Genomic DNA, 16036 nt, shown 5'->3' with positions numbered 1-16036 from the left:
AACATCCTCGGAAATCTCTCTGCATTCTTTCCTACTTTAGCAACATCTTACCTACAGCAGGGTGACCAAAACTGAACACAATACTCTAAATGCGGCCTCACCAATGTCTTGTACAACTGTACCATGACCGCCCAATGGCTAGACAATACTCTGAATGTTTAAGGCCAATGAGCCAAAAGCCTTCTTGACCACCCTATTTAAAATTTTGAAATTGAGCAATGCATTATTATTTCCTCTCAGTTTTAACAGTTTCCAAAATGTTCTTCAATTTGAAATAAACTGTTGGCTGAATTAGCAGAAGACAAACATTACCTTCTTTGAGCTTTTTCACCCACAGGCTTCTGCTATCAGCATTTGGAGCAAAAACATACAGGGTATTACAGTCATATATAATCTGAAACCAAAACACAGAATTTTAAATTACCATAATGCATAAGGATTTGAACCCTATAAAGAGGAAAAGAGACACAAGTTGATGCCCAACATTTGTGCAAAACAATGCAGGAACTGGTTAATTGTACTTAGTTCTTCAGATGCACTGATACCCTGATGAACAATCACACATTGTTAGTTGACATTTAATTTTTTTGTATTTATGCCGCTTTTTTTCTGCAGTTAGTTGATGTCGTAATGATACAATCAGACCTCTGATGTGAGTAGATACTCTTGGATTCTGATTCTACTTCCATACTGATGAATAGTATGACAGAGTTCATACTCATCATTTAAGGACTTTGGAAAGAGTAATTAATAACAATGAAATATAATAATTCCAGACCTTTAAAACCAAAAATGTGTTAAAGCAAAAATAAACATCAGAAAAAATAGCAGGTTAATGTAGACAATGAGGTATACCAGTGTTGCCACGCCTGCGGTAAGAATACATATAACACTTACATCAACGATGCCAAGTAGCATTAAGATAAAAACAGTTTTGTGGTTAGCACTGTTAATCAAGCTTATACCCTAGCATACTGTAAGGAATCAGAATACTCTGTAATAAACTTTTAAAGAACAAACTGCGAGCTGTGAATTGAAGCAAGAAAATGCTTGATGATAGCCAATCTTCAAACAGAACATCTCCGTAACAATAATATACTGGCTACCTCTTGGAATTAAATGTGGAAAAGGGCAGTAAAGTTGTGTTTTTTACTTGAGACAGACAATGAGGAAGTTGGAGAGTCATCCAAGAACAACAAACAGCATTTAATCCTGAGGAATATCAGCAGTCACGTGGTCAGGAAAGAGGTGAACTGTCCAGTCACCTGAAGTCTTACATTATCAGAACCTCAGCAGGTTGTCTAATGAGCCAACTGTGAGCATGCAAAGTTAAGCTCAGAACTTCTTGTCTGTTGATAATAAGCGAGTTCGGTATCTCGACCGCGCATGCGCAGGTCATAGGTCACAGGTCACTTGGGCTAAACATTCTCGCTGGCTGAGCTGCTGCGTGTAAACAGACCTGCGTTTCATCCGTATTTTCCAGTTTTGCTTCTTCGAGATAAGAAAATACTGCTTTCAAAACTATTAATTAGGTGTATTTATAGTTAATTTGTAAAAACTACGATGATTTTGTAGGTTTTATTGCTTTATGCTTCGGTAAGTGAGCGAGATCGTGTCGATTTCCTTTTGCATTGTAACTTGTATACGGTACAAGTTACAATGCAAAAAGAAATCATCAAGATCTCGCTCACTGAAGCATAAAGCAATAAAACCTACAAAATCATCGTATTTTTTACAAATTAACCATAAATGCAGAATTGGACAATATGGGGAATGAAACTATCTTCACTACACTAAATCATGTACAACATTCACAATTAGATGTTTCCCACGTTCTTAATGGTACTTTCAAACTTTCCTATAATTGTCCAGGATACTTAGTGTTTCTTATATCCCAATCTTCATTGGCTAGGAGGTTGCATTTTGAATTGAATTGAATAAATTGAATTGAATTGAATTGAATAAATTTTATTAGCCAAGTATGTATACATACAAGGAATTTGCCTTGGTGCTTTGCTCGCAAGTATCAATACGACATACATTAAATAGTTAAGAATAAAACATTATAATCTAAACAATGTGAAGAATGAAATAAAATACCAGAGCCAAAGGAGGCTACAGACTAATTTAATTTGAATATGTCATATGTAGTTCAATATTCTGCAACAATGATCTTTAATCCAATCGTATTGTTATTGTGTCGCGCTTGGCGAGGAATCTACCAAGGACAGGGAAGTAGGCCTTTCAAAAGATAGGTAAGGCAGGAATGCAGGAGTACCAAGTAGGCCATTCATCCTCTCAAACCGGTTCTACCATTTAAAAGGAAGAGTACACAAACTTTTTTTTTTTTTTTCATTTCATATATACAGCGCGGAAACAGGCCTTTTCGGCCCACCAAGTCCGCGCCGCCCAGCGATCCCCGCACACTAACACTATTAACACTATCCTACACACACTAGGGACAATTTTTACATTTACCCAGTCAATTAACCTACCATACCTGTACGTCTTTGGAGTGTGGGAGGAAACCGAAGATCTCGGAGAAAACCCACGCAGGTCACGGGGAGAACGTACAAACTCCTTACAGTACAGCACCCGTAGTCAGGATCGAACCTGAGTCTCCGGCGCTGCATTCGCTGTAAAGCAGCAACTCTACCGCTGCGCTGCCGTGCCGCCCTGAACTCTGAAGCACTTCCCTCTGGAAGACGACTCCTTTTGATCTGGTATTTTATTTCATTCACATGTTTAAACTATAATGTTTTATTCTTAATGTTTTAATGTTTTATGTTGTATTCTTAATTGTTTAATGTATGTTCATGTTGTTACTTGCGAGCGGAGCACCAAGACACATTCCTTATATGTGTATATACTGAATATAGTAGATGATTCAGTCAGCAGAGTTTGGCCAATAAACTTACTCAATTCAATTCAACTTAAATGACTCCACGGATGTGACTGTGGTGTTGTTGATGGTGAGTGGGGGGAGGGGAGGGCGAGCTCTCCTAAAGTCTACAATCAATTCCTACATCAACAATTTGAATACAAAACCAGAAGAAATGTGTTACTAAAGGAGAAAAGTAGTAGTTTTGGTGACTCAAGTAAGGCCACAGGAAATTATGAAACTGTGAAATAGACAAAAGCACAGTAAGAGAATTCAGTGTCAGGAAATGTAATTTTAATTACAAAAAACTTACACTGACAATCAAGGAATGATATGCAGGTGCGGAGGGGTGCAAGAACTCAAGATATTAAAACTTCTCAATGTGGGAATTTAGAACTTCATTTAAAAACATGTTTCACACATCTTTTCCAGTTTTTTTCCTCATCTCAGTCCTAAATGGCCTACCCCTTATTTCAGTTTAAGAATAAGGGGTAGACCATTTAGGACAGAAATTATTTTATTTTTTTCACCCAGAGAGCTTTGAATCTGTGGAATTCTCTGCCACAGAAGGCAGTGGAGGCCAATTCACTGGATGTTTTCAAGAGAGAGTTAGATGTAGCTCTTAGAGCTCAAGGAATCAAGGGATATGGGGAAAAAGCAGGAACAGGGTATTGATTTTAGATGATCAGCCATGGTCATATTGAATGGCGGTACTGGCTTGAAGGGCCAAATGGCCTACTCCTGCACCTATATTTCTATATTTACTTGTGCCGTAGATGTAAAAAATTATGATACCACATAATTTGAAAAGGTTCCGCATGGTAGGATTCTCTGGAAAGTTAGATCACATGGTATCCAGGGTGAGCTAGCTAACTGGATACAGAATTGGCTTCATATAAGGAAGCAGAGGGTGGTGGTAGAAGTATGTTTTTCAGACAGGAGACCAGCGACTAGTGTTGGGCTTCAGGGATCGGAGCTAGGCCCATTCCTGATTGTGGGTTATTTCGGAGATTTGGTTCAAAATGTACAAGGCATAATTAGTAAGTTTACAAATTACACTATCTTCACTTTCATAGACATTAACAGGATCTTGATCAGCCGGGCAAGTGGGCTGAGGAATGGCTAATGGTGTTTAAGTCAAATCTTCACTGTGAATGGGTTGGCCTAAGGTAGTGTTGTGGAGCAGGGGGATCTAGGAATACAGGTACATTGTTCCTTGAAAGTGGTGTCACAGGTAGATAAGATGATTTTTTTTTTTAAGACTTTTGGTGCATTGGCCTTCATGAGTCAGAGTATTGAATATAGAAGTTGGGACATTAGGTTACAGTTGTACAAGATGTTGTTGAGGCTGTATTTGAAGTATTGTGTTCAGTTTTGGTCACCCTTCTGTTGGACGGATGTCATTAAACTACAAAGGATACATTAAAAATTAATGAGAATGTTGCCAGGATTTGTGTGGCTGAGCTGTAGGGGGAGAGGTTGAGCAGACTTTATTCCTTGATGAGCAGGAGGCTGATGGGTGATTTTATAGTGTAGACAATCATGAGGGGAATAGATAGGGTGAATGCACAGAGTCTTTTACCCCGTGTAAAGGAATGAACAGCCAGAGGACATGGATTTGTAGTGACATCGGAACGATTTAATAGGAACTAGAAGTGCAACATTTTCAGAGGGAGGTGAGCATACACATTGAGAGGCGGTAGCTGAGGCAGGTACTGTAACAGCATTTAAAAGACATTTGGACGGGTACATGGATAGAAATGTTTTAGGGGCATATAGGCTAAACACAGTCAAATGGGACTAACTTAAATGGGAGCTCTCTGGCAGTCTGTTGTCTTTTTTTCTTTTTTTTTGTTTGTGTCGGTGTTGGGATGGTTTTTGTTTCTGTTTTTGGCTGTGTATGTGTGGTGGGGGTGTGTGGTGGGGGTGTGGGGTGGGGTGGGGGGGTGGGGCGGGGGGAAACCTTTATTTTATTAGGTCTCTTCCCCGGGGCGCGGCTCGGCTGCGGGCCTTAACATTGCCGGCGCAGCTCGGCTGCGGGACGTTTCAGTGCCCGGTGCGGCTCGGCTGCGGGCCTTAACATTGCCGGCGCAGCTCGGCTGCGGGACGTTTCAGTGCCCGGTGCGGCTCGGCTGCGGGCCTTAACATTGCCGGCGCAGCTCGGCCGCGGGACGTTTCAGTGCCCGGTGCGGCTCGGCCGCTGGACTTAACATCGCCCGGTGCGGCCGCGGGACGTTTCAGTGCCCGGTGCGGCTCGGCCGCGGGACGTTTCAGTGCCCGGTGCGGCTCGGCCGCTGGACTTAACATCGCCCGGTGTGGCCGCGGGACGTTTCAGTGCCCGGTGTGGCCGCGGGACGTTTCAGTGCCCGGTGCGGCTCGGCCGCGGGACGTTTCAATGCCCGGTGCGGCTTGGCGGCTGGACTTAACATCGCCCGGTGTGGCCGCGGGACGTTTCAGTGCCCGGTGCGGCTCGGCCGCGGGACGTTTCAATGCCCGGTGCGGCTTGGCCGCTGGACTTAACATCGCCCGGTGTGGCCGCGGGACGTTTCAGTGCCCGGTGCGGCTTGGCCGCTGGACTTAACATCGTCAGCGCTGTTCGGCCGCGGGACGTTTCAGTGCCCGGTGCGGCTCGGCCGTTGGACTTAACATCGCCCGGTGTGGCCGCGGGACGTTTCGGTGCCCGGGGCGGCTCGGCCGGGGGGCCTTCCATCCCCTTGCGGGGGCTGTGCGTGTCGTTTGCCTCGGTAGGGGTCGAGCTGCCTGTCCGTGGGTGCGGGGGGAAGAGAGGGGAAGTTTTGTTGCCTCCATCACAGTGAGGGGGTGTTTGGAGTCACTGTGATGGATGTTTGTGTTGGGGTCGGGTGTCCTGTGTTCTTTTCTTTTTGCTGTATTTTGTGTGACTGCTGAAATTTCGCTCGGTGTTGTGCCGAGTGACAATAAAGTGTTGTTATGTTATGTTATGTTATGTTATCAAGCTAGGTCAAAGGATCTATTTGTGTGTTGTATTGACTGTGACTCTCAGACAAATACAGAAACAGAACAAAACTAGCAAACTGCAACCGTCATCAACATATGAGCGATGAAGTAATGAGGCAGAAGTGAACCTTGATAGAACTTCTGCTTTTAGAGTCTAAGAGTCATGCAACATGGAATCAGGCTCTTTGGCCCAACTCACCACACTGACCAAGATGCCACACGTAAGCTGGTCCCATTTGCCTGCGTTTTGGCCCACATCCCCGTAAACCTTTCTACAAGATGCACGAAGGTTGATCATTTATCATTTTCCTATTTTGTTTCAGTTGCACAATATTAAACTAAGCTCTGTAAAGTGGGGGGCGGGGGGGGGGGGGGGGGGGGGGGGGGAGGATCATTACCAATTCAAACCTTTTCTCTTAGAGGAATATTAGATTTTCTCTCAGTGTCTGTAGAAACTGCATTTGCTGAATCAGTCACTGCTTTGTTCACTTTTCTCTACTCACTATATTACTCATATTGCAACCTGTAAAATGCATATGGATTGTGAAAGCTGATCCTTTAATATTTTGACGACTGATGCACAAGATCTTGCTATGGAGGGCGTGCAGCGTAGGTTCACTAGGTTAATTCCCGGAATGGCGGGACTGTCGTATGTTGAAAGGCTGGAGCGATTGGGCTTGTATACACTGGAATTTAGAAGGATGAGGGGGGATCTTATTGAAACATATAAGATAATTAGGGGATTGGACACATTAGAGGCAGGAAACATGTTCCCAATGTTGGGGGAGTCCAGAACAAGGGGCCACAGTTTAAGAATAAGGGGTAGGCCATTTAGAACGGAGATGAGGAAGAACTTTTTCAGTCAGAGAGTGGTGAAGGTGTGGAATTCTCTGCCTCAGAAGGCAGTGGAGGCCAGTTCGTTGGATGCTTTCAAGAGAGAGCTGGATAGAGCTCTTAAGGATAGCGGAGTGAGGGGGTATGGGGAGAAGGCAGGAACGGGGTACTGATTGAGAGTGATCAGCCATGATCGCATTGAATGGCGGTGCTGGCTCGAAGGGCTGAATGGCCTACTCCTGCACCTATTGTCTATTGTCTATTGTCTATCTTATGCCATGTGGGGCAAACGTCAAAAAATACAGCTGAGTTGCTGAGAACTCGGACAAAATTACAGTAACACATTTTTGTTTCTTGAGGTGAAATACTGAAAGAGTTTGTTTCTCAAATGTTATCAAAAGATCTACAATATGTCATTAAATCATAGCTATGGGATATTTTAGCTGCTGAACCTTCATTTCGCAGTTCCCATTCTTGCAGTTCATTGCTCTGATCTAGTGATAATATTGTTTAGGTTCATCATTTCTGTCACAGTTAAAGGAGTGTCTGGGTCTGGGGTTAACTGGGCAAGTGGCAAATCCCAAGGCTACTCAAGGAGGGAGGCCAGAGATCTTGGCAGCAGCTGAAAGAGAGGACAAAACCTTGTGATTGACCAATGGGGGAGACCAGGCATCTTGGAAGTAGAACAGAAACCCCAGATGATTTGGTCTATAGCAGTAAAGATGTGATATTGTGGAATCTACAATTTCTGCAATATGGCTACTTAGGGAGGGCCTTAGTGAAGAACTCATATTTGCTTCAGTATTTGCATGATATTCAGAGCAATGTTTTGAATGAACGTAATGAAGCATACAACAAACACAAAGCATTCAATAGACAATAGGTGCACAAGTAGGCCATTCGGCCCTTCGTGCCAGCACCACCAATCACTGTGATCATGGCTGATCATCCACAATCAGTACCCCGTTCCTGCCTTCTCCCCATACCCCCTGACTCCACTATTTTTAAGAGCTCTATCTAACTCTCCCTTAAAAGCATCCAGAGAATTGGCCTCCACAGAGAATTCCACAGATTCACAACTCTCTGGGTGAAAAGGTTTTTCCTCATCTCCGTTCTAAATGGCCTACCCCTTATTCTTAAATTGTGGCCGCTGGTTCTAGACATCGGGAACATATTTCCTGCCTCTAGCATGTCCAATCCCTTAATAATCTTATGTTTCAATAAGATCCCCCCTCATCCTTCTAAATTCCAGTGTATATAAGCACAGTCGCTCCATTCTTTCACCATATGACAGTCCCGCCATCCCGGGAATTAACCTGGTGAACCTACGCTGCACTCCCTCAATAACAAGAAGGTCTTTCCTCAAATTTGGAGACCAAAACTGCACACAATACTCCAGGTGTGGTCTCACCAGAGCCCTGTACAAGTGCAGAAGGACCTCTTTGCTCCGATACTCAACTCCTCTTGTTATGAAGGTCAACATGCCATTAGCTTTCTTCACTGCCTGCTGTACCTGCATGCTTACTTTCAGTGACTGATGTACAAGGACACCCAGATCGTGTTGTACATCCCCTTTTGCAAACTTGACACTATTCAGATAAAAATCTGCCTTCCTGTTCTTATCAACAAAGTGGATAACCTCGCATTTATCCACATCAAACTGCATCTGCCATGCATCCGCCCACTCACCCAACCTGTCCAAGTCACCCTGCATCCTCACAGCATCCTCCTCACAGTTCATACTGCCACCTAGCTTTGAGTCATCTGCAAATTTGCTAATGTTACTTTTAATCCCTTAATCTAAACCATTAATGTATACTAGACGGGCGGGTGACGTGGGCCTATGATTGTTGCGCTATCGTGTACCGATTTGGCTGTATTTCGAAAACAAACCTACAAGATGAGAGTTTGTAATATACTAGACTGACGTGGACCCGTTGGGTCCAAATCTCTACTGCGACCTCTCCTGTGGGCCCAGCAACCCTCCCCCAACTGAAGATCAGTGGACCCGTTGCCAGCTGGGGAGTGTGCCCCGAGGCCGTGGATGGGCAAGGGGGAACAAGGAAGGGGACAGGGAGCCACTCACCTCGGCCCCATGCGACCAATGCTGTTGGCAGATCAAGCCGTGGACCCGAAGTCTCTCCTGCAGCTCGGCGGTGAAAGGCGGCGACGGCCATCTTGTTGGACCCTCTGCCGCCACGCTACACCATGGGAGGAAGGTCAGGCGCAGTGCATGCCGGACAGGCACTGGTCCTCCCGGCGGGGGCGGAGCGCTTTTATTAAGGTTTATTAAGTAAATTGATTTTTAAAAATAACAAAACTTGATTTATTGAGACCGCGGGGTAATGGTGAGTAGGGTGGGCCTAAACTTGTTGTGCTTTCGTGTACCGTTTTGGCTGTCTTTCCAGAACAAATCTATCACAAACAAATAAGAGTTTTAGTGATAAATATAGATAGATATATTATTAATAGCTGCGACCCCCAGCACCGAGCCTTGCTTTTACCCACTGGTCACAGCCTGCCATTCTGAAAGGGACCCGTTAATCCCTCGTCTTTGTTTCCTGTCCGCCAACCAATTGTTTTGCCCATTGTTTTGCAATCAATGACAAATGCTCCAGATAATTGCTGTAATGATTCACCTCACCTTTATTAAGATATCCATCGGAATGATGTACAGGACTATGAGAGACCGTACGCCCTAACTAATCACCTTCACTCCAGAAGCAAAGGCACTCCAATCTCAGCAGACAACACTTGTTAATGAATGAATAAATGAATGCAAGTTGCAAAATCCAGTATCAGCAGTCAAAATAATTCACCCTCATTCACATGATAAATTTACAACTTCATCCCTGATGCATATAGTGCTAATTGTTGTAATATGTGTGTCAGGAAATGAACTTGTAATTCAAAATCAATGTTTACATTTTTAATTTAGTTTAAGGGAGAGAAGAATCGGTTCAGGGCTAGTATTTTAAACAAATATGAGCAACTAAGTGTGAATTTTAAGATAAAATATCCATGACACCCCAACACATACTTTATCTTTTGTCTTCCTCCTTTCTCTGCACCTTCAAACCTGTATTACTTCTAATGTTCCTAGTTCCGATGAAAAGCCACCCATTTGAAATTGTAATACTCTGTTAAATTGCAATACCCGTGTTTTGAGCATTTTTTGCTCTTATTTAAGATTTCCAGCCCCACATTATATTGCTTTTGAAATCTAAGATTATTTTCTTTATATTTAATGATATATATATATATATTTTTTTAAATCCTTTTATGATGGCACAAGTAAGTACATGAAGGAATAAGATTGTATTGGAATTTCCCATCTAGTTTTAATGAGAATTACCAAGGAGTTGAGGGCCTGAGCTTTAAGGGGAGGTTGAGCTTTGAAATTTGAGCTTGAAAGGTTATCATGTATCTATACACGGTAAATGGCATGATTGTAATCACCTATTGTCTTTCCGCTGACTGGTTAGCACGCAACAAAAGCTTTCCACTGTTCCTCGGTAGACATGGCAATACACTAAACTGAAAACTGAGCTTGCCAGGACTTTATTCCTCCAGGAGGATGAGGGGTTCAAAATCATGAGAGGAATCGAACAGGTAAACGCAGAGTCTTTTCCCAGAGTAACGAAAACAAGAACCAGAGGATAATAGGAAACTGAGGGGTAACGTTTTTACACAAAGGGTGGTGGGTGTATGGAATGAGCTTCCCGAAGAGGTAGTTGAGGCAGCTACTATTGTCATATTTAACATGCATTTAGATAAGTACATCGATAGAATAGGTTGAGATGGATATGGGCCAAATGTAGGCAGGTGGGAGTAGTGTAGATGGGGCTTGTTGGGTAAGTTGGACCGGAGGGCTTGTTTCTGTGTTGTATGACTCTATGACTAAACTTTAAGGAAATTGGAGTTTATTCATGATGAGATTTGAGAAAGCCAACAAGAGATAATGTTAGAGGTGGCACAGTTGAAAATAAAATTTATGTATGGGTGAGGTAAGCAAGTAGAATTAAAGAGGTCAATTATGTCAATTGATTATAGTTAAGGTAATGGAATATCAGTTCATCATCAAATATGGCATAAGATCACGTTATACAGAGTTCATACTTGTGCAAACAACTGCATAATCAGATGGAGCAATGGTTTGGTCCATAAAATATAAGCTCTTTGGAACATTCCTACCATAACTGTGTCAGCTGTGAATCAGGCAGGTAGTAAATGTTTGGGAATTATTGCAGTAAGTTTGACTTCAAGTTAAGGATTCAGAAGAGCCAAATAAATATTCCCTCTGTAAATAACTATGAGAAGGACATGATCAGTAATTTACAAAGTGCTCAAATAACCTTAGAGCCATAAACCATCTGGTTTGGGATTCAAATACGCTCTCTTTATTTGAATCATGACATAAAGATCCTGGAAATTGCTACACACCTTACCCACAGAGCCAGAGTAGCAAATGGACCTCTAAACTGCAATGACGACTGGATAATAACAGCATTGTAGCATCATCCACATCCAAAGAACAAAGTAAAATTACACCCAAAATATTAAACAATGTTACATACCTGAAAGGGATACTTGTTTTGACAAGGAATAGGGCTAGAGTGAGGCTTCACAATCTCTGCACACTTGATTGTAGGTAAATCAATGGATCCCTTTTTGTTCTTTTTCTAGAGAAAGATTTAAAACAAAACCTGTCATTTTTGCTACTAGAATGTGTTGAGTATTTAAAGTAATCATCTTCTATAATCTCAGTTCTGCTAGAAGCATTAATTTAGTACTGTGCCTACATTTAGGTGAATCACACAACCATCTTCCAGTACTATATCTTGGGTAGCTACACAAATTACAGTTAAACGCCTTTAATGTGCCACGCTCAGGTGGTGCTGAATTAGCAGCTTTTCCAGACCAGTGGATGGTAATGTGTAAATAGAGTCAGAGTCATACAGCAGGGACCAGGCCCGTCAGCCCAACATGCCCACGCCAACCCAACATGCCCCATCTACATTAATCCCACCTGTCTGCGTTTGGCCCATATCCCTCTAAACCTTTCCTATCCATAAACGTGTCCAAATGTCCTTTAAATGTTGTGAAACTCCCTGCCTCAACTACCCCGTCTGGCAGCTCATTCTAATACATTTCTAAATCACAATTTTTCTAAGTTATTACATTAGGTTTCCGGTGAGCCCTGCGAGTGGAAACAGGGCATGGGGTGCAGGATGTCAGTGTGCTCAGGAGTCAGATGCCAAGTATGCAGTGCAGGAAGCCTGGTGCCGAAGCATCGGGATTTACAAATAATCAGATAGCAGGCTTAATTTCAAGTTAAATCCAATCTTTTGAACACAAACTAGTTGCTCAACTTTATCATTGGAACTGGACCAGCCGTATTAAAATTCATTTTTCACAGCCAAACTGTCGTTTATTGTAAACCTTCTCATAAGATTTATGATGACCGTTGAATTTCACACTCCATCCTTTGTTCCATTACTCCCTGCTCCCAATGCTCCGCACATTTTTTGCCCGTTTGGTGAAAACCCGTCAGCTCAAATTCTGCACCTTCTTTTATCTAAGACACAATAGTTATCCTGAAACACCAATTATTATTATAATTCTGGCCCTTGCCATGCTTCATTCTAAAAAAATATCCACAATACAAATTTACTTTAGGAAACGATATTAAAAATGTGAACTCATCCTAGGACACAGGAGAAAGAATAGGCCACCTGGCCCCTCAGATCTATCCCACCTTTCAATAAGATCTTGTCTGACCGATTTACTCCTCTGTGCCAGTTCCCCGTAACTCCCAAACTTTCCAAAATTCATCCACTTCCTCTTTAGATACCTCCAGTGATCTAGCCGCGACAACCCACCAGATCACAGAATTCCAGAGATTCATCACCCTCTGCAAGGGCACTATAGAATTAAGCTGGTGTCGCCAATGAATACCTGTCCAAACGTTGCCTACTATACAATCGCAATCTCTCCTCTACGTTGAAAAACAAACTTTTGATCATTCATGTTACAACTCTACATTGAACCAATTTAGCTTGCGATAATTGTCCGAATGTAGAATGTATATGGTTGCAAAGACCTATCACTCTCAAGGAAATATACAACCAAAATGGCTGCACTCTAAACTACAGATGCAAATTTCATCTGGGCCTACTGCTGGCTGGTTATCTTTCAAATGGTTTTATCTAAGATTATGCAGATGTATAATTTGGAAATGTACTTCATTCACTGCTCTATCTCTGCACTCACTTTTCATAAGATCATTAAACATAGGAGTAGAATTAAGCCATTCGACCCATTGAGGCTGCTCTGTAATTCAATCATGGTGGATCCATTTTTCCCTCTCCTGCCTTTTCTCATTCTCCTCGTAACCTTTGACACCCTTACTAACCAAGAAACTAACAATCTCCGTTTTAAAAATACTTCATGACTTGGCCTCCACAGCCTTTGGCAATGTGTTCCGCGGATTCAGCAGCCTCGGGCTAAAGAAATTCCTCCTCTTCCCCATGCTAAAGGTACATCCTTTTACTGTGAGGCTGTGCCCACTGATGCTAGATTCTCCCACTATTGGAAACGTCACTTCCACATTTACTGTATAACATATAACAATAACATATAACAACTACAGCATGGAAACAGGCCTGTCCGGCCCTACCAGTCCACGCCGACCATTCTCCCTGACCTAGTCTCATCTACCTGCACTCAGACCATAACCCTCCAATCCCCTCTTATCCATATACCTATCCAATTTACTCTTAAATAATAAAATCGAGCCAGCCTCCACCACTTCCACCGGAAGCCCATTCCATACAGCCACAACCCTCTGAGTAAAGAAGTTCCCCCTCATGTTACCCCTAAACCTTTGTCCCTCAATTCTGAAGCTATGTCCCCTTGTTGGAATCTTCCCCACTCTCAAAGGGAAAAGCCTACCCACGTCAACTCTGTCCGTCCCTCTCAAAATTTTAAAAACCTCTATCAAGTCCCCCCTCAACCTTCTACGCTCCAAAGAATAAAAGACCCAACCTGTTCAACCTCTCTCTGTAGCCTAAGTGCTGAAACCCAGGCAACATTCTAGTAAATCTCCTCTGTACCCTCTCCATTTTGTCGACATCCTTCCTATAATTTGGCGACCAGAACTGCACACCATACTCCAGATTCGGCCTCACCAATGCCCTGTACAATTTCAACATTACATCCCAACTTCTATACTCGATGCTCTGATTTATAAAGGCAAGCATACCAAACGCCTTCTTCACCACCCTATCCACATGAGATTCCACCTTCAGAGAACAATGCACAGTTATTCCCAGATCCCTCTGTTCCACTGCATTCCTCAATTCCCTACCATTTACCCTGTACGTCCTATTTTGATTTGTCCTACCAAAATGCAGCACCTCACACTTATCAGCATTAAACTCCATCTGCCATCTTTCAGCCCACCCTTCCAAAAGGCCCAAGTCTCTCTGTAGACTTTGAAAATCTACCTCACTATCAACTACTCCACCTATCTTAGTATCATCTGCATATTTACTAATCCAATTTGCCACACCATCATCCAGATCATTAATGTAAATGACAAACAACAGTGGACCCAACACAGATCCTTGGGGCACTCCACTAGACACTGGCCTCCAACCTGACATACAATTGTCAACCGTTACCCTCTGGTATCTCCCATTCAGCCATTGTTGAATCCATCTTGCAACCTCACTATTAATACCCAACGATTTAACCTTCTTAATCAACCTTCCATGTGGAACCTTGTCAAATGCCTTACTGAAGTCCATATAGACAACATCCACAGCCTTGCCCTTATCAATTTCCCTGGTAACCTCTTCAAAAAATTCAAGAAGATTAGTCAAACATGACCTTCCAGGCACAAATCCATGTTGACTGTTTCTAATCAGGCCTTGATTATCCAAATAATTATATATATTGTCCCTAAGTATCTTTTCCATTAATTTTCCCACCACAGACGTCAAACTAATAGGTCTATAATTGCTAGGTTTACTTTTAGAACCTTTTTTAAACAAAGGCACAACATGCGCAATGCGCCAATCTTCCGGCACCATCCCTGTTTCTAATGACGTTTGAAATATTTCCGTCATAGCCCCTGCTATTTCTGCACTAACTTCCCTCAATGTCCTAGGGAATATCCTATCAGGACCTGGAGACTTATCCACTTTTATATTCTTCAAAAGTGTCCGTACCTCCTCTTCTTTAATCCTCCTAATTTCCATCACTACTCTACTTGTTTCGCTTACCTCACATAATTCAATATCCTTCTCCTCGGTAAATACCGAAGAAAAGAAATTGTTTAATATCTCCCCCATTTCTTCCGGCTCAGCACATAGCTGTCCACTCTGACTCTCTAATGGACCAATTTTATCCCTCACTATCCTTTTGCTATTGACATATCTGTAGAACCCCTTGGGGTTTACTTTTACATTACTTGCCAAAGCAGCCTCATATCTTTTTTTCGCTTTTCTAATTTCCTTTTTAAGATTCCTTTTACATTCTTTATATTCCTCAAGAACCTCATTTACTCCCTGCCGCTTATATTTATTGTATATCTCCCTATTTTTCCGAACCAAGTGTCCAATTTCCCTGGAAAACCACGGCTCTTTCAAATTATTATTCTTTCCTTTCCACCGAACAGGGACATAAAGACTCTGTACTCTCAAAATTTCACCTTTAAATATCCTCCATTTCTCTATTATATCCTTTTCATAAAACAACAATTTCCATTTCACTCCTTTTAAATCCTTTCTCATCTCCTCAAAATTAGCCTTTCTCCAATCCAAAATCTCAACCCTTGGTCCAGATTTGACCTTCTCCATAATGATATTGAAACTAATGGCATTATGATCACTAGACCCAAAGTGCTCCTCAACACATACCTCCGTCACCTGACCCATCTCATTTCCTAACAGGAGGTCCAACACTGCCCCTTCTCTGGTAGGCACCTCTACGTATTGCTGCAAAAAACTATCCTGCACACATTTTACAAACTCCAAACCATCCAGCCCTTTAACAGAATGTGATTCCCAGTCTATATACGGAAAATTGAAATCACCCACAATCACCACTCTGTGCTTACTACTAATATCTGCTATCTCCTTACATATTTGCTCTTCCAATTCTCGTTCCCTATTTGGCGGTCTATAATACACCCCTATGAGTGTTGCTAAACCTTTCTCATTTCTGAGTTCCACCCAAACAGCCTCCTTAATCGAGCCTTCTAGTCTGTCCTGCCAAAGCACTGCTGTGATATCCTCCCTGACAAGCAATGCAACACCCCCACCTCTTGCCCCTCCGATT

General features: G+C 42.6%; 1 protein-coding gene across 7 annotated transcripts in view; it reads right to left on the bottom strand.

Annotated features, from left to right (window-relative positions):
- tec (tec protein tyrosine kinase) overlaps nt 1–16036 on the bottom strand; it is a 100531-nt gene that overhangs the window by 48235 nt on the left and 36260 nt on the right. For all 7 annotated transcript variants that reach the window (XM_078398764.1, XM_078398769.1, XM_078398812.1 and 4 more), the window contains 2 exons: nt 11269–11373; nt 313–394 (listed from right to left, as the gene is read on the bottom strand). In XM_078398764.1, the coding sequence (XP_078254890.1) occupies nt 313–394; nt 11269–11373 (187 nt within the window). The remainder of the gene's footprint in view (nt 1–312; nt 395–11268; nt 11374–16036) is intronic.

The sequence above is a fragment of the Rhinoraja longicauda genome, chromosome 1 (assembly GCF_053455715.1).
Source record: "Rhinoraja longicauda isolate Sanriku21f chromosome 1, sRhiLon1.1, whole genome shotgun sequence".
Taxonomy (NCBI): Eukaryota; Metazoa; Chordata; class Chondrichthyes; order Rajiformes; family Arhynchobatidae; genus Rhinoraja; species Rhinoraja longicauda.
Note: the sequence above shows the minus strand (reverse complement) of the source record. Positions and strands in the feature narration are given on the sequence as shown.